The sequence below is a fragment of the Phaeodactylum tricornutum genome, chromosome 2 (genome assembly GCF_000150955.2).
Source record: "Phaeodactylum tricornutum CCAP 1055/1 chromosome 2, whole genome shotgun sequence".
NCBI lineage: Eukaryota > Bacillariophyta > Bacillariophyceae > Surirellales > Neidiaceae > Phaeodactylum > Phaeodactylum tricornutum.
The window spans coordinates 268693-292982 of NC_011670.1; the positions used below are offsets into that span (position 1 = coordinate 268693).

Genomic DNA, 24290 nt, shown 5'->3' on the forward strand with positions numbered 1-24290 from the left:
TTTAAGGCATTTTTGTTTTATAGAAAGAAATTATACGACATCAACTGAGACAACAACCTACGTCACGAAAGCCTTTCTACAAAATCCTGCGAATTCATGCTTGTGCGTACATCCTTTTTTACAGTTGCTGTTGTTTGATCTACCTCCAGTCGGTGGACAGGATGGTGAACCTCTGATGGCAGCTTAGAAAAAGGCTGCGTATCTCTTTACGGTCGAGCAAAAAGGATGTTTGAGGAAGATCCGTCGAGCATGTCGAAAAGTGGCTGTCGGGTTGAATTCAAGTATTCGTTGAATGGCAAAATTTTCCTGAGTTTGCTGTTCACGCGACACTCGCGTTGCTCAGCTTATCCAATTACTTCAGAAGACGTGCGAACGCACGTATTCGGCCAAGATCCCCTTCTTAATGCCGCCCACTATATATTTGATATCGTACACGACATCACCATCTTCATCCTTGTCCCTTTTCAAAACTTGACCTATACCCGCTTCGTTGTTGACACCCGGCCAGGCGTGCTGCTGCACGGAGACAAAAGCGCCCTCGGCGAACACCTGGTCAGACGGGGTAGTTGACGATTGTGTCGCTTGAGATTCCGAACGGCGTCGACGTGTCGTAACTGGCATCGCCGGAAGCGCCGATGGTGATTCCTCGGATTCGGGGAGTCTGAATTTGGTAGGTTTGCTAGAGTCAAGCCGACGGAAAACCGGAGTGCCGTTATGGTGTTCTGCTGAGACGGCTGGCACGTGCTTGGCCGAAGATGACGGAGGAACGACTTCCTTTTCCTCGACATTACTGTGATCGCAGGCCCAGCAATGCCAGACTTCTAATTGTTTAGCCTTTTGCTGAGAGAAACCGACGCAATTGTCCGAGACGTTGTACCAAGTGTCACAGTCATCGCATTGGATCCAGAACACACGTACGCCTTTACTATGGATCTTGGTACATACACAGCCAACCCAGGCATTTTCGTCGTCTTCCCACTTGTCCTCATTGCTAGATTGCTTCGAACATTGGGATTGCTCATTGGTATTGGTCCGTGTATCGATCCAGGAGTCTTGATGCAGTTGCACCGGCGAAATGCCGTAGCTGTGTTTGACAAATTGCGAAGTGTTGACATCTTGGGAAAGGCTCCTCTTGATTGCCATATGTGCAGAGACCTCATCTGGTGACAGTCTGTCCGTAGACTTTAGGGGCACCCCGCCAGTAGTCGATACTTCTGTTGATGACACGTCACCGGGCAAGTTTGCAAGAAAAGCAAGCGAAGTTTGATGCACACGAGAAGACTCTCCATTTATCGGAGCAAAGCCGGCAGCCATTATCTGTGCGGCTTCTTTCTCGGCCGTGACGAGAGACCCTTTCGTACCTGTCATTGAATCTGAGTTAGAGACTTGTGCCCTTCCTGGATCCGAAGCCATGTTTGGTGTTGGGGAGCAAAGCGTCGGCACCAGACCTTGGCAGCCCATTTGAGGCCGCGTCTCCAAAGCTATTTCGTGCTGAGAAAGCTCCTTTAGGATCTCTTCAACGACTAACTCTGTAGGACAGGAAGGCGGAACAGGCGAAATCGTTCGAGTGCAGCGAGGGGACAAACGGCTATGCCCGTCATCTGATTGTGTGTCAGCTATATGACGTGAGCATGTCAGCTCTCCGGTGCTATCTTCTTTCAGTTCCGTTTGTCCCACCTCGTCAATGCCTGATCTTTGTTCTTCGCTTCCGATATCGGTCCAGTCCACGAGACGGTCGTCGTTCAGGGAGATGTCAATCGTATCCCAATCTTTCCGCTCAGCTTTTTGTATGCGGACCCGCAGCTGGTCAGAAAATTTATACCGCGAGACCAAAAGAATCATTTCAGCTCCACTCGTTTCCAGCTCAATGTCTAGCCCGATCTCAGTCATTCCACCGACAAGTCTGCCGTTGATGGATATCAATAAATCTTTTGGGAGCAACCCCGGCCCGGATCCTGCTTTGTTTAAATCGCCGACAAATACCTGTTTTTGAATGGATTCAATTTACTGTCAGTGCCACATTTATTTATGGTGTGCATCGTCGCAAATAAAGACTTACCGCGGATGCCGCCGGTGACAACGGCTCAACGGTCTCCACGAGACAAGCGCCTCCAAATTCATGTCGACAGCACTCAAAGCCCCACGGCCGATCAGCTAGTGGATCTCTACGAAGCACCAACGCGTGAAACCCTTCCTGGGGAGTACGATGGGTTCTACAGTAACGTGTCGAGGAAGAAAATGGAGCAGCCTCGTAGCGTTTGGATGGCAGAATTGTTTCGTGGTGTCCCAATCCGGTTGCAGGTGCAAACAAGACCACATCCCCCTCGGTGTGGCCTGGGGGACCCCAAGGATCTTCACAGGACTCCCAGTCTACCCCTGCCGAAGTGCTCTCGTCATCTATCACCGAATCAGGCTTTTGAGCCATCTGAAAATCGTCTTCAACGATATATGCATTTCGACTCAAGGAATTCTCCCGTTGCACAATTGATGGCGCTGTTTCAGCACTCTTGGGTTCAGTAGACGTAATCGACGTCTCCTTGCCTTTAGAAGATTGAGACTTTTTCAGGGGACGCTGAGATTCTTTCGGCAATTTGTGAATGCCGTGTTTGGCCTTGCCGTTGGTTACCAACGAAGCTTTGGACTTTGCCGTCTTGCCTATTTTTGTATTCGAAATCTGGACTCCTCGGTGAGCGACCTTTAGGTTTGGTCGTCGACGTGGAGCGTCAGGATCTTGATAAGCCGATAAATCACTGTCATTCCCTCCAACGTCCGAATCTTGCAATTCGGCAAGCCACGGCTTGACATCCGTTGGTCGTTGGTAAGGTTGTTCAAGCCGAGCGTTGGTCAACTTGCGTCGCTTCAAAGGGAAATCCTGGTCTCGGATGTGTTTCTTTGGCGCAATTCCTTCTCGCGGCCTCTTTTCTAGGGACTGCGTGGGTTCCGCTTCGTCATTGCTAGACGACGGTATCGACTTTTGCCGCTCCAAACACTCGTAGTTGTGCGGCTCGTCTTTGAGAATTCGCCCCTTTTGGTATTCTTGCCAACACGCGGCACAGCCCAGCCGTACACCCTGCGTGATACGTTCCAGAATGTCATCGGCTCCCGAATTGGCAAACTGTGCGTGTTTCCGGCACCAGGCGTGATGGACCTTGACCAATCGTCCGTTGCACTTGTGGCAAAAAGCGACCGGGTTTGGAAGAATCCACGACTTGTCCGGAGTACGCTTCGCTTGCACTCGATTGGTACGAATAGAATGTGCGGTTGGGTTTCGACTGTCCACCGGCGGCTTTTTCGGTTCGGATCGCTTTGTCGACGTCGTCTTGGACGGCGTCGAGTGCACGTGGATTTTGCGAACAGTCGCTGTCTCGGCGGGTGTTGCAGGGTGGCCCAGCGCTAGACCGTCACGGTTGCGTGGATCGTTGGGAGACACTAGTGGCCCCCGGTGCGGTACATCATTGACGGTCGCTGCGGAAGGGTCAGCAAGGTTGACGACGGTGGCCGGTGGGGCAGTGACCTTTCGCCGCACCAGGTACAACTCCATGGGCGGCAGAGTCTCGGCGGTACCGTCGGTTGAATGTTGTTGCCGTCCCCAGCTTTTGGCTCGAGTGACAAAGTCATCGTAGGACGCCATGGTGACGAGGGGGATCAAGGGGGACGTCGTGATGGCCTGGTGCGTCGACCCCTCCGCCACGTGTAAAAACCAATCGTCCACACGAACCCCACACCGCCCGGCCCAACTGTTCGTGGCCAGTGCATCAACACGACAGCCACGTATACGGTTGGTTGTGTCCGTTGCCGACGGTATACCGTGCCGTCGCAAGGCAATCGGGAGTTCGGAACGGGTAATACTCAATCCCAAGGAAACCACAGGGGTGGTGGATGTCAATGTCACGGAATCCGGTGGCGGCACCGTGACGTGGACGAGTTGGTAGTCGGGTGCGAGGCGTTCCGCCAAGTTGTGCAGCGCTGCGATGCGATCGGGGGACGACGTCGACTGCGTGACGGTAAGAGGGAGGGGAGACACCGTGGGCGTGTTTGTTTCCAGAGCGTACCGCCATTCGTCGTGGACGGGCTCGGTGTGGGTGTTGTTGGCGGTAAGGGTCGTCGTGCCGTGGACTGCGGTAAGGCCGGCCCGACACTGCTGCATAAGAAAGCGTCGGGAAAGCCCCGTGAGCAAAGCGGCGTTTCGGAGAGAAGGAAAGGTCTGTACGAGGAGGCCGTGACGGAATTGCTGTACGGGTTTCCCGGGATTAGCTTGTCCGGGTTTCCTGGAAGTACGACGCGGTTGGGGATGGTTGCGGGTGACGGGAGTGTGATTGTTACGCGAGCCCGAATCACCGACACTGGTTGCGGCAGAGCTGTCGGGAGCAGCAGACTGGTGTCGAGTGAGTTGGGAATGATCGTAACGCAAGTCCACGGTCTCAACTTGCGAGAGCTGATGGAGCGTTTGCGTGGCCGGCGACGGTGTCGTGCCTGCCGTCGGACGCGTCGTGTCGGACACAGCAGGAGGAGTCTGAGCGTCGGGTGATTCCAACAAGTTGATGGATTGGTAATCGTCTTCCTCGTCGGAGGGGGACGAATGTGGTGGCATTGTGTTTGGGTCGGGAGGCGAGGGGGGAGGCGTATGCCGACGTTTCTGTGTGTCCCCAAAACGACGTACTGTCAATCTCTAATCACACTCGTACCAACAGGGAATGGAGTGGAGATATATACACCTACCGACCTACCTATACCGACAGCAATCGGGGTGTGGGGTGTGAATAGTGTGGCAAGGACCTGCCCCGCCACGGATGGTTCGTTTTGGGGTTGTGTTTCGTGTTTCCACGGCACGTAGAGTAAGGGTGGAACGATTTTTGGGCGCGTTGTGTCACCTTACGTGACGGGGTGGAGGACTCGCCGACCCGGAGCCATATCCAACCATAGGGGTTCACGGCATTCCATCCATGGACCCGACCGAACGGAACGAGGGTGTCTGTCTCAGTCCCAATTCAAAATATTATCGTTCGCCGATTGTGTTAACTGTCCCTGTCTGTACGACATCCAACAGACACACATGTTCTCCAACCGCGGCGTAAGAGGCGCGCCGCGGATCGGTGGCGGACCGGACCTACTACCTACCTATTCCCTCGCGCGGGCGGGCTGGCGGCCTCCCGTCCGGTACCGTACGCACCGCTGTGGAAGACGCGACCCCCTAACGCTTCGCGGCCTCCCTCGTTGGGACAAAATGCTACTCGCAGCAGTGATAGTACTATTAGTAATAACAGTACTACCAACAAGCAATCAGGAATTGTCGTCGTGGTGTATCGTACGCATTCCGCTTTTCCATAGCGACTGGGAGGGAAACGAGAGAAGGATGCCGCTCGTGTGGGAAGGAACCAAGTCGGTGGGATCCTCGGGTGGACGGCGACGCCGTGGCCTGGCGGGTATCAAGCGCAAGCTCGCTTCCGGTGCTTTCGGGCAAGAACCAAACGGCACGTCCCGTTCCGTCTACTGGCAAGGACACGACGGTACTATTGTGTGGCAGGACCAGAGCAATGACGATCACAACCACCACTGTAACAATCACAGTAACCACAACGATACCGACAACCAAAAGAACAAGAACAACAATGACGATCATAACAACAAGGACGCCGAACGGATTGTCGAAGTGTGTGCTCGACAAGGAACCCCGGTGGTACCACGCCGGAGCGACCCGCCTCCACCGATCCCCGTACACGTGACACCCACACCCTCGATGGTACCCTTGCAGCGGGAACGTACCGTGGAATTCCTCGAAGAAGCCCTCCAACTACAGACCCAACAAACCGACGATTATCGGGCACGCATTGGACAATTGCAACAGCAACTACAACAGCAACAACAAACGAATAGTACCGAACTTGCGACCAATCACGCACGCGAGTTGGAACGTCTCCGATCGCGCCTCGCTCGAGAGCTTGCCAGTACGCTGGATCGGGAACGTACGCAGTGGGAAGCACAAATACAAAGCATTGTCGAGGACGAGCGACGGAGCGCGGGGGAGGCGCAATCACATGCACTCTCCGTACTGCACACGCGGTACCAAACGCTCCAATCCCGACACCAAGCCTTGTGTGACGCACACACAGCGCTCTTGCGGGGTGTCCGCAAGGTCGCGTCAACAACTAACTGTCAAACAACCACAACCACCACCACAACGTCGAGCTCCGGTATTGTCAACGACACGGAGCTGGACACGGATTCTACCGACTCGTCCGCACAATCGGTAGCGAATAGCAATCCTTGGGATGCACCCGTACGGGACGCCCTGGCACAGCTCGACGAGACCACTACCCGCCACCGTGAAACCGTGGCTTTTTTGCGCAACCAAAGGGAGCAACTCCTAGCCACCGTCCCTACCCGTACCGATCCTCCACCGACCGACCACCGCGTCTCCCCGGGCAGTCGGCCATTGGCCCCCAGTCCGGCCACGACACGGTCTCCGCCCCGAGACACGTCCGCCCGGGACAGCCTTTCGGAGCATTCTCTCGGTTCCGTCCGCCGTTTGACCTGGACCGAAGCCGCTCCGCCAACCACGGATCCCTCCAAAAAGGCATCCCCCTGGAACTGTCCCCGGAGCCTGACACTCACTCGCGTTCCCCGCCCGGTCCGTCGCGTCGATACTCTCTGTTCGTTGGGATCGCCGACGCGGAGTCGCAAAGCCGTCCCCGTCGGGACCCGTCGTCGCGGCCCGCCACGGACTCCCGTAGCGCGACACCCGCGGATTCGTATTCACACGCCCGAAAGCACGGCATCGTCGCAGTCTGAATCCGAATGGTTGTAGCGTGTTGAAATGCCAACGGCTCCTCGAACACTCGCAGATACGCGAGTGACGAAAGGTGGAATAAAGGTTTTCATCTAGAGCGTTTGTGCGTATTTACTACAACAATGTCTCGTATGTACATGTACAATTTTACGGTTAGCTACATCACACGGGCAAACGGTGCGTGGTCCCGGAGAGTGCCGATTGGTGCCGTACGACTGGCATGTTTTGGGCCGCTAGGCTGGTACCGTCTTCCACAATTGGACGTCCACCACGTCCAGTCTATAGATCATGTCTTGCATGTAGGGTGGCGGTGTATTCCAGGTCAAAGCGGCACGCACGTGTTCGACGGCGGCGGAAGGACAGGACACGTACAGTCGTCCCGGAACGTCCTTGTCGTGGTCACCGAGCGCGTCGTCCGACTCGGATACCCGCACACTGGCACTGTACGGTTCGAGATCACCCCACAATGCACGTAAACTGACCGTCAAAAGAGTCTGTAATTCTCGAGGATCCTGTAAAGGGGGTTCGGTCTGTACGGACAAGCGGGATCGGGACGAGGAGGACGGTGGACGTCGGCGTCGCTGCGGCGAACGCATCACCAGACTAAGGTAAAACGATTGCGCCCCTCCACGAGGTTCTTGCGAGAAATTTTAGTCACGCTACCCGTACGTGGACGCTAGTCGTAGTGTATGGCTGGCCCTTGCCATTGATCCACAAAGACACAGTGGGAAATACCGCTATTGTCTAGTTGCAGAGACCTAGAGGCGAGCACCATGGTGTCTAGATTTTGGGTGACGGTGAATTGGGTATGTGTCGTTGTACTGGTGTACCATTATATTCACAGTCACTTGACCGACGACGGTCAAACTCGGGCTCTGTCCCTCGCACTTATTGTGTTTTGTAGGCGGTACCGTCATCGCTATGTTTGCTACCTACCAATAGTAATTGAGTAAAAGTGGGTTAGGGCTACCGGTTTCCCAACTAAATCCTATCGTTAGCTATAAAGAGGATAGGAGAATTATTGCGTGTACGCTTTCTATAATTACGGTAATCTTCCTTTCGGTCCATTTCTAGATCTCTAGAGATGTTGTGGCACTACCTATTATTTCTTGACCTTCAAGTTGCGTTTGTACAAATTCTCAAACGTCTTTGGCGGCTTACTCGCTTGCCTCTGCTTCCAAATGTCTTCCATACGCTCGTCCATGCCTACCATATTGGCTTCAATCTTCAGCGCCCGAGCTTCTCGCGTACGATTCCGTTTCGTCTTTTTCGGTATCTTGATGGACGGGTACCGTCCTTGTCCCTGGGCCTTGTTGATCGCGACTTGAACATCCCACTGAGGATCCCAGCCAATGCCCGTCTCCGCGTCGAAGGATCCGTACGTCTTATCGACAATAGCTTGTTTCCGTAACGTTCGAGCGATACGATTCGATATCAACGGGTTCCGCCACACCCGTTCCTTCGTGACGAGCGATATGACGGCCTTGGGCTGCAAGGCCTCACTGCCGTGTTGGGCCAACTTGCGGACCGCCGAACGGAATCGCGGCAATGCTGCCGCGGCCTTGTTCCGAATCACACCCGAAGACATGGAAACAAATTTGTAAGCGTGCCTTTTGGAAATACTCACGGAAAGTGCGCGAATGGAAAGTAGCGCCGAACTCGAGGTAGTTCTTGGACGACAACCGTCACGAAGCTTTCCCGGTTTGTTCGGTGTCGCCGTGCTTCCAAGGCTGTGTCACGAACGAGAGCGGCGGTTGCTACCGGCGTCTGCGCTCGCCCGAAACCAACATGCATTTTTGGGTTAGGGTTATGCAACACCAACATGCGTCAGGAAGAAGCTTGGTTATCTTGAAAATTCATTACTAGCTAGGGACACGGAGCACGCAATATGACTGGCTACCATACGACGTATGCGACAGTGAATCATCACGAAGCATTCGTTACATCCTATACGGAGGTGGTTTCCGCTCATTTTTTCAAAAGCAACCCGTCACAGTCAGCCCGAGGACCTTTCGCCCTCGGTCAGAGGCAACACAACACTGAACATAAGGTCAAGACAGCAAATCTTTACCACGGTATCTTGACTGTGAAACCGAGAAGATTTCCAGTCGGTGCTTCGAAGAATCCCAGTTTTCTAGTTGAACCTTGCTATTGCATTTATTTGCTCCGCATATCTACAGCATGGTTCTTTCCAGACTCGTCAGTTGGACGAGTGTTGCAGTGTGGTTAATTACTCAGAACTTCTCCAGTTCCGGTATCAGTGTAATGCTAGCAGATGCCTTTAGTCCCGTGATGTTGACCACCAGTCGCACGGACGTCGCCTTCCAGCCGACGCTCCACGCAACGACGAGTCCCGACTCGGTTTCCGTGCGTAAGATTCAGCGCGAACGCGAGCGTTCGGTACGCTCGTACCACGATACCGAGGCGTGGAATACGTTGTTTGTGGCCGTTCCCGAACGAAGCACGCCCGTACCGTACGATACCAGCGCTGGTGGTAGTCATGCCAACGACGTTGCGCAAAACTTCCGCACCGCCAGGGCTGCCCCGTTGCCGAGCAATTTCCCGCCGGGGTGCTTGCTGCGTCTCGGTCCCAACGGAGCCCCGCAGAACGAAGGATTCTTTGACGGCGACGGTATGGTACAGTGCATTACATTTCCTCCAAGCACTGACCGTGAGCATGTCGGGATGTTTTCGTGCTCGTATGTTGATACCAGGGGTCGCCAGCTAGAAGGCGAACGCCAGAAAGTCTTTTTGGGGACACTTGGTGCTGTCCCTCGTGGCTTGCCGTTGCTCTTCAACGTACTTTCCAATATGCTAACGTTCCGTACGTTACAAGGACAGAAGGATACCTGTAATACGGCGTTGGCAACGCACGGGGGCCGCGTCCTGGCCTTGATGGAGCAGTGCCCGCCGGCCGAAATTGCCATTGGCCGGGACGGACGCATATCTACCGTGCAAGCGAACTGCAATCTGGACGGAGCCATCCCGTTTGCGCCAATTACTGGAGGATCACTCAGCGCCCACGGAAGGACCTGTCCCGAAACTGGTGAACGGGTACACGTTTCTTACAGTAGCGGCAATGCTCCCTATGTGCGGGTCGATACGTTCGCACCAGACGGCTGGAATTTGGTGCGATCGGTTGGTGTAAATGTTCCGTGTGCGACCATGTTACACGATTGTGCTATTACGGAAAATTATGTAGTGGTGCTCGACTTTCCGCTCACACTCCGGACGACACGGTTTCTAGCCGATCAGTTCCCCGTCGAGTACGAACCTTCATACGGGGCTCGCATAGGATTGCTGCCACGGCATACCACTGATGCAGACGATTCGGGCACCATTTGGTTTGACTGTGCACCAGGGGTGATATTGCATCTGGTCAATGCATACGAAACGAACGACGGCAAAGTGATTGTGCAGGGTTTGCGGTCGGAACCAAGCACGTCGCAAGGATATTTGGAGGCCTTTTCGCCCAGCTTTTTATACGAGTACGAATTGGATCTTGTCTCGCGACGTACGTCCCGGGAAGGTTGCCTGAATCCGTACGAAATTGTCGAGTTTCCTATTCTTGACGAATCTCAGAACGGCAAGGTAGCGCCTCACGTGTACACCATCGGCGTCCGATCGATCGGTGGACCCCTGGCGACGCACCAACAACCCGTCATTGGTTTAACACTGGACAGCGTTGTCAAGTTTAATCTTGTCAACGATACCGAGAGTAGTACAAAGGGTGACGTGCTGGGCAAGTTTGTCTTGCCCGATCGATGGTTTGCCGTATCGGAGCCTACGGTGGTTGCCAAAACGGACGGAACCGGGGGTGAGTACGTCTTGATAATTGCCACAGTCGTGCCGGAGGGCAGTGACTGGAAGCAAGTTGAGGCACTCAAACCAGAAAACGCAGATGAATTGACTTCGCATGTATTGGTGTTGGATGGAGACAAATTGGACGACGGACCGGTCTGGATGCGGGAAATGCCGCATCGCATTCCGTACGGTTTGCATTCGTTGTTTGTTCCGTGGGAACTGATGAAATAAAAGGAAGTAGTTTTGTAGATGTAGAAGGTCATCAACTTGGTATCCACGCTATTGATAGATTTAACTTTGCAGCAAAACCCAAGCTTGATGTGTGGGAGCGTTCTTTGGATAGGCACGTGCTAGGTCTACAACCAGTTGTCTATAACAGTACCAATGGTTTCCTGAACCTTTAATCACCCATGTAAAATATTCTCTGGAATCGACTTCCTAAATTTAAATCCTTGCAAAGAATTGCAGCTTCGATTGTGGTAGAGAGGTTTGGCCAACGCACTTGCTAGCTATCAGGGCTGCAACTTTTCCAGCATGGCTATTCTGCGCTTTACTCGTTCCAGGCCGGCCTAAACAATCCGACACTCTATAACAATGTTCACTTTATGGTTGCTTTGCTATTAGGTGCTAGTGCAATTGCGATATCATTCCAATTTTTCTATGACTGAGACTCTACCAGATTTCCTGAAAGGCACACTCACAAAACAAATCAGACACATATTCGACTATTTTTTGATAGAGGAAATTCACTAAAGGGGATGGAAAAAGGTGAAAACTCCCTTAAAGGGGACAGAACGTGTTCACTCTAAGTAGCACCATTTGGCGCTCAAACATTGTTATGTATTCAAACTATTTAAACTAAACAACAAAGTTTTAACGAGGAAATCTGCGTGTTGGATGAGAAAGCAGCCCCAACATGACAAGCATTCACGGGCACACGTCAATGCCGAGGTTACGTTTTATTTGTACGATCCCCATCGAATTTTGGAAGGGATCGTCGACCCCTCCGAGTCTTCGACGACCGCCACAACGTCGTTCGATCTCCAGCAATCGTGCCGTCGTCCGAATGCGAGGTACGTTGATTGTTCAGCATCCCAAGCGGTGGGTGGCACTTTTTACCAACGACGAAGACGAGTACGATCGCATATCTCACTCTCATCGGAGACCATGCAATAAACATCGTGGCGGGAAACGTCGGCATCAAGGTTAAAATTTTGTTGTTTAGTTTAAATAGTTTGAATACATAACAATGTTTGAGCGCCAAATGATGCTACTTAGAGTGAACACGTTCTGTCCCCTTTAAGGGAGTTTTCACCTTTTTCCATCCCCTTTAGTGAATTTCCTCTTTTTGATATTTTGTTGATTTCCTTACGGTATATTACTTTTAGTCGTGTTGGACTCCCGAAGGACAAACATATTTATACTCCTTGTCGAATCAATTTACATTGCGTTACCATCACCCCAAGCGCCGTTTCGAAAAGCGGTCCAATATACTAGACCTTCTGTTACTAGTAAGCATACATCCGATTCGGCTTTCGAAGCCCCCGCGGCGTACATCCTCGATTCCACGATATGACGGAAGGAGTTGACGTAATCAGAGAGAAAAGCGTAGCCGAATCCAAGACGGCCGCCCGTCCAAGCGGTCAAAACCAGGATCCAACGAGATTTACTCGCAACGTTCCGTTGTCGTGGAGAGCCTTCTCGGGCGTAGCTGTCACTCCAGCCCACGAAGCACGATGCCTGGCGTACGAAGAACGACTTTCCACTTTTTCACCCAGCACGTATTTTGCCAAACCTGTTTCCTTGTCGCCACTCGTCTGTGCTCGCTTTGGGTATGTATACTGTGAGCCTTATTCCTGCTCTTGTCCACTTAAAGTCAAAGGCGTATACCTATGCTTCCTTCCTTTTCTCACTTTTTATGTACATCTTCAGCTGGCGCAACATTGAAATGGATTTGCTGTGTTGTGACGCCTGCCAAGCAGTCTGGGCTGTCGAGTTTCCGCCAACTCTTTCCGCACACGCCACACAGCGTTTAACGGCAATGTATGTACCGCAAGTAGCCTCCGCACACGCGGTGTCCTGCCGCTACCGTGCCGAAGCGTCACGGTTTTTGGACAACAGGAAGGTAGAGGATACTGCAGTTGGTCTTGATGCGAACACAAGTACGTCACAAAAGTTGGCGTTACCACCTGCATTGGCAAGTGTATGGCCCGCCGAGGAAGTGGCCCTGCTGGAAAGTGTAGAACCTATCAACATGCTGAAGCCGCTCATCGCCATGCTAGCAAAACTTTGTGGCAAAACTTCGTCTTCTTCGGGTCTAGTCGTCCCCGATAGCTTTACCTTGTCTCGCCCACAAAATACAATAATTGGCAATGTTGTGTTGCTAAGTCGCCTTACCGATATCTTGACTGACGGTATGGGCGATGTGAAAGAGGACCGAGAGGCCTTTGAAACGGCCACCCTGCTAACACTCTTTGGATGGCGGATCATGGCTAAGGAAAAAACCATTGCGGCTAGCAAGGAAGTGTCGTGTGCCGCGCCAAATGAAGAAACCCTGGAAACCACCGGCATTTCAGAATCCGAAATACTCACTTGTCGTTTGTGTCACGCTCAGTTGCCGCTGTTTCAGCAAACAGCCGATTTTGATGCTTCGGCAATACAAGACAATTCCCGACCTTGGAAACGGTTACGACGAGGAGGGCTGGATCCAGCTTCCCATCGGCATTATTGTCCCTACGTGTGCGGTCCTGGATGCGAAAAGAAGGCAATTCCTTTCTGGAAAGCTCTAGCAGAGCAAGTTCTGGATTCAAAGACGAACCAGCAGCAAAGTTCGAGCGGTTTGTCGGAATGGAGGGAATCTGATACCGCGTGGAGGGTTATTGAACGTATATTACGGCAAGGCCTTTCAACCAAACGACTACCAAAAAATGATATTTCAGATGGCGACAGAACTAAGCTGCAGAACTTTTGAATCTAATCTAGTTTGGGAGATCGACAGAACGTGTGGAGGAAATATTAGAACTTGCGTACCGAATCTAGTCTCCTGATTCTTTGCTTTGTGCTACCGCGAGTTACCGGTGGCAGTTGCAGACTCTTTCAAAGACTTAAAAAGGGCAGCCGCTTCCCGAATGCGGGAAAATTCAACACAGAAAGCCTGTACTTCAAAAAAGATGTCGTCCACCTGCACGATTTTGTTCCGTAATAAGCTTTGAATAAAGACGCAGACTAATCGTACCAGCCGATTCTGCGCGTGTCGGTCTATCATGTTTTCGCAGCTGGCGATGCAAGACGAGATGAAGAGTTGGACGTATTCCGGATGCAACAGAGCTTCACGACGTGTTGCCAGACGATTGACGACTTCCATGGAATGCAAACTCATGTCCATAGAAACCAGACAACTAAGGTATTCATTTTTGTCGTGTTCCGGCGCGGTAGACAAGATACGCAGCAAGCACTCATGCGCAACTAGCGGGTTGTGTTCGACCAAACGCGGCAGTGTTTGGGGTGTCAAAGACGATTCTTCGATCAGCCGCAACGCCATCTCGTCCGTGGTGGTCTCATCGTGCAAAAATTGAAGAACAACACGTTGTTCGTTGGGTGCGAGAGGTTTCTGAAATGCTTGTCCTTGTAGAAATTCCAAAACGGTCCGGAACTGGGCTTCGTCGTCATCGTCATAGTCCTCTGGGATAAGCATGAGTCGTAGATTTGTAGGTGCTAGCCAAAGTAGTTCAGCATGTAATCGATCGTGCAAAACTGCTTCTTCTTCATCCGTAAGTGGTACTTCGTCTTCTTCGTAGCCCAGCAATGGGAGCATTGGCGGAGGTAAAGGTCGAGCGAAAGGAGCATCCACGCTGCGATGCGGTGTTTCAATCACATGTTTCGGAGAAATAGTTTCATAATCGGCATCTTTCAACAAGCGCTCCATCTCTGCTCCATCGTCAGGAGCCCATAAGATTGGTTGCGTAAATTCCGTATCCTGGTAATGGAGGGACCATTTTTGGATCGTCTCTTCCAAAAGGACCTCCGTACTTTCTGAAATTGCGTTTCCGGATTCCAGTTCAACTCGCACCGAGTCATAAGTTTCCAAACCCAGCATGTCCGGTAGCAGCGTCTCCACGTAGTATAACAGACTATTTCGAACATTTTCGACTTGGTCGTCGAGTGTTTGCATAGTTGGTGGTGGCAAGGGTGCTGCGTCCATGTCGTGCCAACAGCGCAATGTCCCTTGCACCAGCAAGGGAAACAAGGGAGACTGAGAACGAGCCGAAAATTTATCGCACAACACTTCCAGAACCAAAATACAGCCCAGCCGGCGAGTCCAGCAAACGCCGGTTGTCGTAGCGCCTAGCACAACCTTTGAAAGTTCGTCTTCCGCGTGTAATATGGAATGGATCGTCCATGCCAGAGACATGGGTCCTCCCGTGCCAGTTTTTTCCCAATTCGATAAGGTATGCAAGGCGCAGGTTCGATACGCGCTCATTCGCCGCTCTGCCGTGGAAGTTTCATCGTCATTTAAGTCTGGGACAAGAGCAACAGCCTCCAGAGCCTTCCAATAATCCAACCAAAACCCGTCCGGCATTGATATTTATATTGATGTAGAGTGGAATTGTCTGGATCAACAGGGGGGTTGATGCTGCGAATCGGTTATTTTGTGCCACGCAAGGCCCTTGTTTAGATTTGCTCTGATTTGATCAAAGTGCCAAAGCTAATGGTTGTCGTTTCCTTGACAAAGCCACCTTGCGTCTGACTCTATAAACCGGACGTGGCAACGAAAGGCACTAGACTGGATCCTCCCACCACAACGCAGGCCAAATGCTTGTAAACGAATATCTATTGAGATACGCCTGGATGCTTGAACAGTATTTATTGTACTGGGATCAGCGGAGAGCAAAGAATTGTGAGACAACAGCACGGGTCGTTCGTCCGCACGGTGTCCTTTTGGTCGTCGCTACACTTTCGGCACGGTCTAGTAGTATTACATCTCAGTTACATTTTACATGTTAATTTCAGTTATATTAGCTTGATCCTTGATGCGAGTGACAGTGAGTCTGTTTTGCAGCACGCAACAACAGAGCGTCTGCCGTAGTGTCCGCTCACGCTGCCTGTCTTGTCACGTTCGGTCATGAACTATAGAATCAAGAATCCAGAATATAAACTATGGAAATAAATAAGTCGACTAGGTAGTTGTACGAGTTGAAAACTTTCTCTACATACACTACGATCTCTTTCCGTTCGTCGTGCACGAAGATTCCGTCGCACTCAACCTCCCAAACTCATTCTACTCGACAGTCGAAAGATTCTAGACTACATCTGTAACACAAGGTTTGCGACCCAGGCCTCGTTGGAAATACAAATTGAGTATGAGACCATGGACACTTTTCCGGATCAGCAACGAACGCTTACTGCGGCGACCCGGAATGTCGGTTCGGACGGACCGCGCGAGTCGTACTGCAGGCTCCAGGGTCCGCCCGGCGGTTGGCACGTTGCAAACTCCACTACATCAGAATCGTGAGGCATCAACAAACGCTTACAGAAGTAGACGAAGACTAGTTGATGACCGCAAACCACTTACTTCGGTTCTTGTTTCGGTGCGTCACAGCAGCGATTATAATAATGCAATAATATCAGAAAGGAAGTCAACAACCGCAACCTCAGCTAAGGACTGTACAAAACCAACTGGTGACGAAAACGATGCGACTCGATACTTTGACGAATACCTGCTAGCTTCTGAAAAGCTGCGGGAGGCTCGAACTGAGCAGGAACACACAAAATCACAACAAATGTACAAAGCTTGGCGAGCGACCTCGGATCAGAAGAACGAAAGAGCGTCGAGATCGCAAGGTGTTGCAGTCGTCCGCACGCTCGTCAAAGAAACGCATCGGGAAAAAGAAACACTGCAACGGCAAATGGTCGAACTGGAAGAAAGAGCGCAGAGTTGTCTGGAACAAGCGGCTGGTGCGGGGCACGGCCCCGCTCTCGTGATTTTGGGTAACCAAATCTTGCAAAACATTGCGACGGAGAAAGATCTGCATGTAGATAAGTCACGAGGTCTGATCCGGAGAGCCATGGAACAATATCGAACAGCTAATACGGCGGAAGGCTGGTTCAATCTTGGCCACCTGACCTGGACTGGTTATCCCGACCAGACAGAAGGGGATGTGGCCGAGAACGACATTGTTCTTCAGGCCGACCCCCTTACCGCAATGGAAAGTTTTTTTCAAGCCATCGAAATGGGGGACACGGACGCCATGTATTTTGTTGGAGTCAACTTGTTGGGTCAGGACGACGAGGCTGGTGAAGGATCGGAAAAATCTAAAAAAGGAGAAATGGAGGAAGGGCTCTCTTGGATTCAAAAAGCTGCTAATCACGGTCACGGTGGAGCCCTCTACTATCTCGCGGTGCTTGACTTCAGTGGACACGCTTGTTTGGGATTACCAGTGGGCACGCAAGAATCTTTTACAGCCAAACTGGACCAAGCTTGTTTGGCTGACTACGGGGAAGCTCTTTTTTTGCGGGGAAGCTCTCGGTTGCAGGGTGAACATGGCTATGAGCGAGACGCCTCGGAAGCGTTTGCCGATTTCTTACGTGCAGTTGATGTTGATCACGCAGACGCAGCGGTCTCGGCGGGTGCCATGCTCCACACCGGAAACTATCCCGGGGTACCGCGGAATCAATCCAGAGCATTCCAGTTGTATCAGCAAGCCGGAGAACTTGGAAGTCTTGATGGCTGGCGCAATGTTGTGGCCTGCTACGCGACTGGGGAAGGTGTTCCACAATCTAAAGCCACTGCCAAGTACATTGCCGAAACAATGTTGAAGGATAAGTGAACTCTCACTTCAGAGCTATCTGCAGACAATATTGATCCTCCTTTACAGAACGAGACGATCATTTCCCAGTTTCGATAACGAAAGTCGTTCCAAACATCTATGTTACTTTGAAGGCTCGTAATTTTGTTGTTGCATAATTCTGCTTTGACGGGTGCTTTGTCACCAAGGATGGGTAAGTCCTTGGAAGATAACTTCGAGGATCCGTGGAGCTTGGTTGATAACCAATGTCTACTTATTGAAATTCCATAGAACGTGGGATGAAACAAAAGGACCTTGCCGAGTAGTGGCTTGCGTGCAATTCCAAATGCTCATTATATGTAGTTTGTATCTCACACTAAGATAAACTTCGAACTATTCAAATAGAATGACTCAATAGTCATTAATTATTTTATTTTCTTAGTCAATTGGAGTAGCGTAGGCTATCAAACTTTGTCCTGAGCAATATATCTTGGTTGTAGTACTAGACCGATGGTATGCCGCATGCTCCTGATTCTTGTACAAGAGAATAGGCGTTGAAAAAGTCCAGGGCTTAGAGAGGTTCCCCAACCTTCGCTTTCCACCGAAGGTCATCTTCCGTCGCCTTTGTCTTCCAACCAAGTGCTTGGCGTGTTCGAAACCGAACAACCGCTTGACTATTATAGGTAGTCTGCTTTGGACTTTAGGGTGGGGCACATCATCCATATCCGTTTTACGTAGCTTGCAACATCAGCAATCGATCACTATGCAGGCTGCGGAGCGCTATCTCGCTTCGGGGAAGAGCGCCAAGTCGTCCAACACCAGCATGTCACTTTCGGTGGACTACGGATACGGTTCGGTATCATCCAGTAGCGATACCAACGCATCCCCGAGCTATAACGGGCGCTTGGAAATAGAGCTGGATGGTAAACAAGGACCTCAGCGGCGTGCGCAACGACGATCATCCGCTTCGTCATCACGGAGATCATCGACGAGCTCAATGGGGTATTACAAGCAATCAGATGATGATCTAGAAGAAAGTCTACATTCATACGCTGGGGACAACGGGTCAGCCGACGACGAGGAACAACACCTGAAGGAGCCGTCTTTCATGAAAGCGTTGCGGAGGGGATCTTTGTCAAAGGATGAGAGTGAAATCAAACTCAAGCAGTCGCTTTCCAAAGTGAGCGACTACGTAGATCCACATGACGATGATCGAATTCAGTTGATGAAGGAACGCATTAGTCTCAGCAAGCAGCTGCAGAATGTAGCGGGCACCCCAAAGAAGCGCGAACAGCGCTTCGGACGTCGGTCGTCCATTGAGTCCACCAGTAGTAGTATGTGCTCCTCGTTCGCTCCCGACACCCCGACCCGCACACACTCTGGATCATTATTTAAAAGCTTGCAAATCTCCTCAGCCGAATTGACTGGCATCGCTTCCAGCGTCCGACATTCTGATTTATCGTCATTCAATATGTCCACGAGTACAATTCCGGTCACGAATGCTGTGAGAACTGATGAAGGCCGGAGACGCAAGCACGTGGTCAAGACGGATCAAATAGTAGAATCGTTGGTGTGGTTTTCCTTTCATACCCCACGTGCCGTTTTGGAAGATCTCATCAAGCACGAAATGGAAATCTGGCGTCGCCAGAGTCTACAGCCAAGAAGGGGCAACTCTTTGCCCACCGAATCTGCGCTTGGCAAGTCGTTACTAACTCCGTTGGATGACGAAATGGATGACCATAGTTTGAGCTCCCTATCTGAGGACGGCAATGCCCGTATAACGCCAGAACCAGGTGACAAAACGTTTTCGCAAACTCTTCAACGAATGAAACAAGACACGAGGTACGGAAAATTCGACATGATAAAGTTACCCAAAGCTGTTGAACGGGAAAGTGCTTTGCTGTTTGTTGACATGTCAGGATTTACGAAGTTGTCCACAATGTTGGACGTGGAATCACTTTCGAGGGTCATTAATAGCTATTTCGACATGATATTGAGCGAAGTCATCTTGCATGGTGGCGACATTCTAAAGTTTGCCGGTGACGCGTTCTTCGCTGAGTGGAAAGTTCTGAGAGAAGAAGGTTGCGATGCGGAAAAGGCTGAAACTACGAACAATCCTCTGGCCGACCTGAATGCGTCCTTGGCATCAATCAATGAAATGGCGTGGCATGATGATATTGACCTCCCAAAACTATCGACTTGCGTTTTGTCTGCTGCCAAGTGTGCAACCGCTATTGTGGCAAAGTTTAGCGACTATCAGGTCACCTCGGGATCTGCTGGTGCTACGGGGGCTATGCTCAACGTCCATTGTGGTATTGGAGTGGGGCAGTTGGTGGGCTTGCACGTTGGTGACTATAAAGAAAATCAGGAGGAAGACGGCGTTGAACTTCGCCGTGAATTTTTGATTCTTGGTGAAGCGATTGACCAGGTATGCTTTCTACTCGCTTAATCATCGATTTGTATGTTTCACCTCTTACACAATTATTTTGCTCCGTAGGTATCCATAGCAGCTGATGTCGCCACAGACGGTCAAGTTATGGCGTCACCCGAGGCAATGCTACATCTTGCCTTCTGTTGCGATATGCCCGACTCCGCTCACAATTCTACCGATCCTGTTTGCATCGCATCTCGTGGGCAGGCTTTCTTGCAGTTCGATTCGGATTTTCAAGTGGACGGCCAATTGCCTTCCGCCTTGCTTCCTTACGAGTCGCTCCGGCTGCATTGCAGAACCTTGAACCATGAGGCTTTAGCCCGACTACATCTTCAAATGGCTCTATATGTCCACCCCGTGATTCGTGCGGATGAGCTGGCTCTATCCACTGCCATACAGGCAGGAAAAATTTCTCAGCCTACAGAAGCCCTCGAGAGTCGCCATCGAGCAGAGGCAGAGCTTCGATCAGTTTTCACAATTTTTATCAAGCCCATCGTTTTGCCAAGAGTGACGGGGATGAGAGAAGTCGATGAAGAATTATTCAAGACTCTTGCCGATATCATGCATATTACTTCTCGTGAGCTTGATCGCTACAGTGGACATCTTCGACAATTTATTGTTGACGACAAAGGTGTTGTTCTTCTTGCAACTTTTGGTCTAAGGGGGTCGACGTTTCCAAACATGGTTGCCAATAATGCATTGCCAGCTACGTTTGCGATTCATCGAGCATTGAAAACGGAAATAAATGTTGAAAGTCGCATTGGCGCTACATTCGGAAAAGTGTACTGTGGGGTCGTTGGGGGTGTTAGAAGGCACGAATTTGCGGTCATGGGTGCTCCAGTGAACTTGGCAGCTCGACTTATGAGTTCGAAGGTCAACAATGGTATTCTTGTCGACGAGGCAGTAAAAGAACAAGCTGGTGCTAACTTCGCTTTTCGAAGCCTGCCCCCGGTTCAAGCGAAGGGTTACGACAAGCCGGTTCCAATTCTCGAACCGTTACATGCTGTCAACGTCGGAAAAAAGAAGAAAGTCTCATACCCTTTTGTTGGCCGAAGGACGGAGAAGGAAAAAATTCTATCGATCACTTCTGCAATGTACAGCGGCATACCAAGTAGTGCTATGATATTTTTGATGGGAGAGAGTGGTACTGGCAAGAGCTCACTCTCCACGGTCGTTATCGACGAGATAAAAAAAAGATGCGTTATTTCTTCGAAAACGATCGTGTCTGCAAGATCAACTAGTACTGAAACAGAGCAGAGAATCCCACTCAGGTATGAAAATCGAATTTCAATAACCAGTTATTGGCTGATAGTCATCAATGTACTCACCTTCGTTTCATTGGATGTACCCTAGTGCCTATCGAAAGATTTTGCTTAGTATCATAAGAGATTTATGCGAGCACGATGGTACATGCGAAGACTGGTGTGGAGAAAGCCCTGGTTTTGACAACCGAAGCCATCAAAGCGTATCATCGAAGTCATCGTTTGCTGGAATACCGCTCACGTCGCTGAAAGCTCTATATGCAATGAGAGGAAGCTCACGGTCAGGACTAAAGAACAGGGATTTTGCGACTACTTCACAGGGTGAAGGTGATTATAGAGCTTCAATAATGCGGTCTAGAGGGCTGCGGGAAATCAGTGATTCAGAAGAAGCATCTTTAGAATCTTCAGTGCGATCAGAAAGTAGCGAACAATCACCGAAGCGTGTCAGCCAATCACTTCGAATCCTTGGTGAAGCCCTTGCCAATGGGACAACAAGACCAACCAAGAAAGATTTTTTGGCTCCAAATTTGAATGTATCACTCCACCGCGCAACGTCCCGGCCTACGAAAGGTGATTTCTTGCCAAGCAACTTGAGTGCGTCAGTGCACAACTCAATGGATGCGAGTAGACACAAGAGCAAGCGGGAACCCCTATCCAACTCTCTTCATCGGATTACTTCCGAAGAGCCGAAACTAAGTTCCAAAACACGACTTGGCAGGGATGATACCAGCATCGCTAGCGGCGAGAACAGCACTCACAAGCATGGGGTTGCCGTTCCATATTTCGAAAAGCTGTGTTGGGTATGTGAGAAACTAGACTATCCATACGAATATGCTGACCTTGTGGGATCTCAGTTCCTGTCACTGGACGGAGCAAGTCCAGTCACGCATGTCGACGGTCATGTGCCGACAATGGACGAATTGGTCGAGTTCCTTGCTCTGGCGTTTATCTGCATTACAGAGTACGCTGATATTTCTGTCATCTTAATTGATGACTTCCAGTGGGCTGATTCGTTTAGCTGGAAGATTTTTCGAGAGCTTTGTCAACGAGGCAACAAACTGCTGTTAATATGCGCAATGCGCTCTCATGATAAGCAAGCGCTCAGGCGACTCTCAACTGCTGTAACTCAACGAAGCCAGCTCCACTCAAAAATGACCGAAATATCTTTGACTTCACTCGACACAGACGACATTCGAGAGCTGATGGCCCATGTTCTTGGACACAAAGAAGAGCTTATTCCCGAATCGCTTTGCACAGATGTTTTTCAAAGGACTGGAGGTTTGCCTGTATTCGTCATTCAGGTTCTCGAAAATATCAAAAGGGCAAAAACAGTTGAGCTTGGCGAAGATGGACGATTGCAATGGAACGCTGCAGGTTTGAAAGAAAAGGTAAGGTCACGCGTGCTATGGCCGATAACTTCAGTTAATTCCCGTCTTACGAGCACAATTTGGAATATTTAGAGAGCGATTGGATCAAATAAAGCAGGTGCAGTAATGGAAGAGACTTTTTTGAGCCGATTTGACGGCCTAGACGTACAGGTGAGGAAAGTCCTTCAGACTTGTGCAGTTCTCGGGTTGACATTTTCTTTTGCAGACGTCGTTCAAGTTCATCCAGAGATGGAAGAAGCCGACATTGAATACGCGATGTGCTCCGCTGTTGATGAGATGGTTCTTGTGGAACAAAATGACGAAGATGAAGAAAGAACTTTAATCTCTGCTGCCAGCAACGGCGACTTCGATGATTCAATATCGAATTTCCTTGCCGCCAGTAGAGCCTCGACAAGCGGCAAAACGCACGATGAGCGCTTTTTTCAATTTAGCCATGCAATGTGGAGAAAAAGCGTACTTACAACGATGTTGAAGGAGAGAAAGATTGAAATACATCGCTTGATTGCAGAGGCTATGGAAACAGACAAAGTATTAATCTTGGAAGAAAGCGATATAACACGACTGCTTACTCTTTTTGACCACTGGAAATCGTGCGGCGATTTTTCGAAGTCCGCGCCACTTGCATTAGTTGTGGGTGCTCGTTTGGAAGAATGGGATTTGTCTGCACAGAGTTTAGAACTCTATGAAGACGCTTTAAGTATGGCCTTTGACAGCGTTGAAACTCACGAGGACATGGAAGCTATTAATGATGAATGGGTACAGGTTTCCGCAAGACCAATTGTCTTGGATCTAATTCTCCGATTACATATTCGAATCGGGCTCTGTCATCAACGTTTAGGTGATGAAAGCGAAAGTATCGCTACGTTCGAAGACGCTTTCAACATTATGAACACATCTTCAAAGTTTCCTGGTATAAGCAGATCCCTCATGATGCCAATAATCTCCTCACTCTGTGTGCTCAAACTGGAACACGATGTACAAGATAGTGAAGGCAAAGAAGAGCAAGAACAACTTCTGCAGCAGTTTCTTTGCGAAGCGACTATAAACGGTAATCCTGTTCACATCGGTCGTGTTTTAGCACTCCAAGCAATGTATCATGCCAAAACTGGCTCCCTCGATCGAGCGCTTGACGATGTTCATCTTTTACAGAAAAAGTATGACATCCAAGAGAATTCTTTCGATATGATCACTGAATATGGACGGGACTTTGCCCTTGAGTGCTTCTCGGAAAGTGTTCAATGGATATATTTGCTTGAGAAACATGACGCTGCATCGGACCGTGCCGACTTAATAATGGACCAATACCTGACTTTGATCGACCCAATAGACGGCGAAAGTATGATGGCGATCCTTCTGCCTATACTGAATGTTCTCAAACTTTTGAACCGAGCAACTGATGCAGATTGGCTGTTGAAGCGACATATAATCAACCCGGCTCACGACCAGGCCTTTCATTGTGACTTTTGGGTTCCTCTTTTTAATCCACTAGCTTATCTTCTCGAAGTTGTCGTGATGGAAGAGAGCGAAGACTTTGACGAACAGGTGTTGCAAGAGATGGAGCTCTGGGTATTGGAGGAAGAAAACAGCAAATTTGATTTTGATCTTGAGTACAAGGCGCACACGCTCATGGGGGAACTTTGCTGGAGGCTAGCCAACTTTAAAGAAGAGAACAATCCAACCCGTGGACCGCTCATTGACAAGGCGCGCGACTTTCTTACCCCGGTAGCGCAATACCCTCATGGTGAGGTCTTTCTTAGGAATACAGCTCAAGCTTTGCTTGAAGTATTGTAACAAGTAACGACAACTGTTTCCATCTTACATGATCTTTGGGAA

At 50.3% G+C, this 24290-nt stretch overlaps 9 protein-coding genes across 9 annotated transcripts; 5 read left to right on the plus strand and 4 right to left on the minus strand.

Moving 5' to 3' along the window:
- Positions 1 to 357: 357 nt before the first annotated feature.
- On the minus strand, positions 358 to 4693 carry PHATRDRAFT_43371 (predicted protein; the record flags this gene model as incomplete). The annotated part of the gene is made up of 2 exons (XM_002177863.1): positions 2060 to 4693; positions 358 to 1983 (listed from the first exon to the last, which is right to left on the minus strand). The coding sequence occupies exons 1-2, from the start codon at positions 4589 to 4591 to the stop codon at positions 358 to 360; spliced, it is 4158 nt and encodes a 1385-aa protein (XP_002177899.1). The 5' UTR covers positions 4592 to 4693.
- Positions 4694 to 5283: 590 nt separating this feature from the next.
- On the plus strand, positions 5284 to 6805 carry PHATRDRAFT_43372 (predicted protein; the record flags this gene model as incomplete). The annotated part of the gene is made up of 1 exon (XM_002177551.1): positions 5284 to 6805. Exon 1 carries the CDS (start codon positions 5354 to 5356, stop codon positions 6803 to 6805), a length of 1452 nt encoding a protein of 483 aa, XP_002177587.1. The 5' UTR covers positions 5284 to 5353.
- A 215-nt stretch (positions 6806 to 7020) lies between these two features.
- On the minus strand, positions 7021 to 7383 carry PHATRDRAFT_32572 (predicted protein; the record flags this gene model as incomplete). Its single annotated transcript, XM_002177864.1, has 1 exon — positions 7021 to 7383. The coding sequence occupies one exon, from the start codon at positions 7381 to 7383 to the stop codon at positions 7021 to 7023; it is 363 nt and encodes a 120-aa protein (XP_002177900.1).
- A 388-nt stretch (positions 7384 to 7771) lies between these two features.
- PHATRDRAFT_43373 (predicted protein) lies at positions 7772 to 8406 on the minus strand. The gene has a single exon (XM_002177865.1). The coding sequence runs from the start codon at positions 8373 to 8375 to the stop codon at positions 7890 to 7892; it is 486 nt and encodes a 161-aa protein (XP_002177901.1). The 5' UTR covers positions 8376 to 8406; the 3' UTR covers positions 7772 to 7889.
- Positions 8407 to 8797: 391 nt separating this feature from the next.
- PHATRDRAFT_43374 (9-cis-epoxycarotenoid dioxygenase) lies at positions 8798 to 10822 on the plus strand (the record flags this gene model as incomplete). Its single annotated transcript, XM_002177552.1, has 1 exon — positions 8798 to 10822. Exon 1 carries the CDS (start codon positions 8969 to 8971, stop codon positions 10820 to 10822), a length of 1854 nt encoding a protein of 617 aa, XP_002177588.1. The 5' UTR covers positions 8798 to 8968.
- Positions 10823 to 12120: 1298 nt separating this feature from the next.
- Positions 12121 to 13595, plus strand: PHATRDRAFT_43375 (predicted protein). The gene is made up of 2 exons (XM_002177553.1): positions 12121 to 12423; positions 12524 to 13595. Exons 1-2 carry the CDS (start codon positions 12164 to 12166, stop codon positions 13560 to 13562), a joined length of 1299 nt encoding a protein of 432 aa, XP_002177589.1. The 5' UTR covers positions 12121 to 12163; the 3' UTR covers positions 13563 to 13595.
- A 57-nt stretch (positions 13596 to 13652) lies between these two features.
- On the minus strand, positions 13653 to 14132 carry PHATRDRAFT_9903 (predicted protein; the record flags this gene model as incomplete). Its single annotated transcript, XM_002177866.1, has 1 exon — positions 13653 to 14132. The coding sequence occupies one exon, from the start codon at positions 14130 to 14132 to the stop codon at positions 13653 to 13655; it is 480 nt and encodes a 159-aa protein (XP_002177902.1).
- A 1789-nt stretch (positions 14133 to 15921) lies between these two features.
- On the plus strand, positions 15922 to 17418 carry PHATRDRAFT_43377 (protein with SEL1 motif; the record flags this gene model as incomplete). Its single annotated transcript, XM_002177554.1, has 2 exons — positions 15922 to 16099; positions 16224 to 17418. The coding sequence occupies exons 1-2, from the start codon at positions 15960 to 15962 to the stop codon at positions 17416 to 17418; spliced, it is 1335 nt and encodes a 444-aa protein (XP_002177590.1). The 5' UTR covers positions 15922 to 15959.
- Positions 17419 to 18139: 721 nt separating this feature from the next.
- PHATRDRAFT_43378 (predicted protein) lies at positions 18140 to 24198 on the plus strand (the record flags this gene model as incomplete). The annotated part of the gene is made up of 4 exons (XM_002177555.1): positions 18140 to 19804; positions 19874 to 21078; positions 21194 to 22457; positions 22530 to 24198. Coding segments are annotated over 4 exons (5802 nt in total), but the record flags the coding sequence as incomplete, so codon positions are not given.
- Positions 24199 to 24290: the final 92 nt, after the last annotated feature.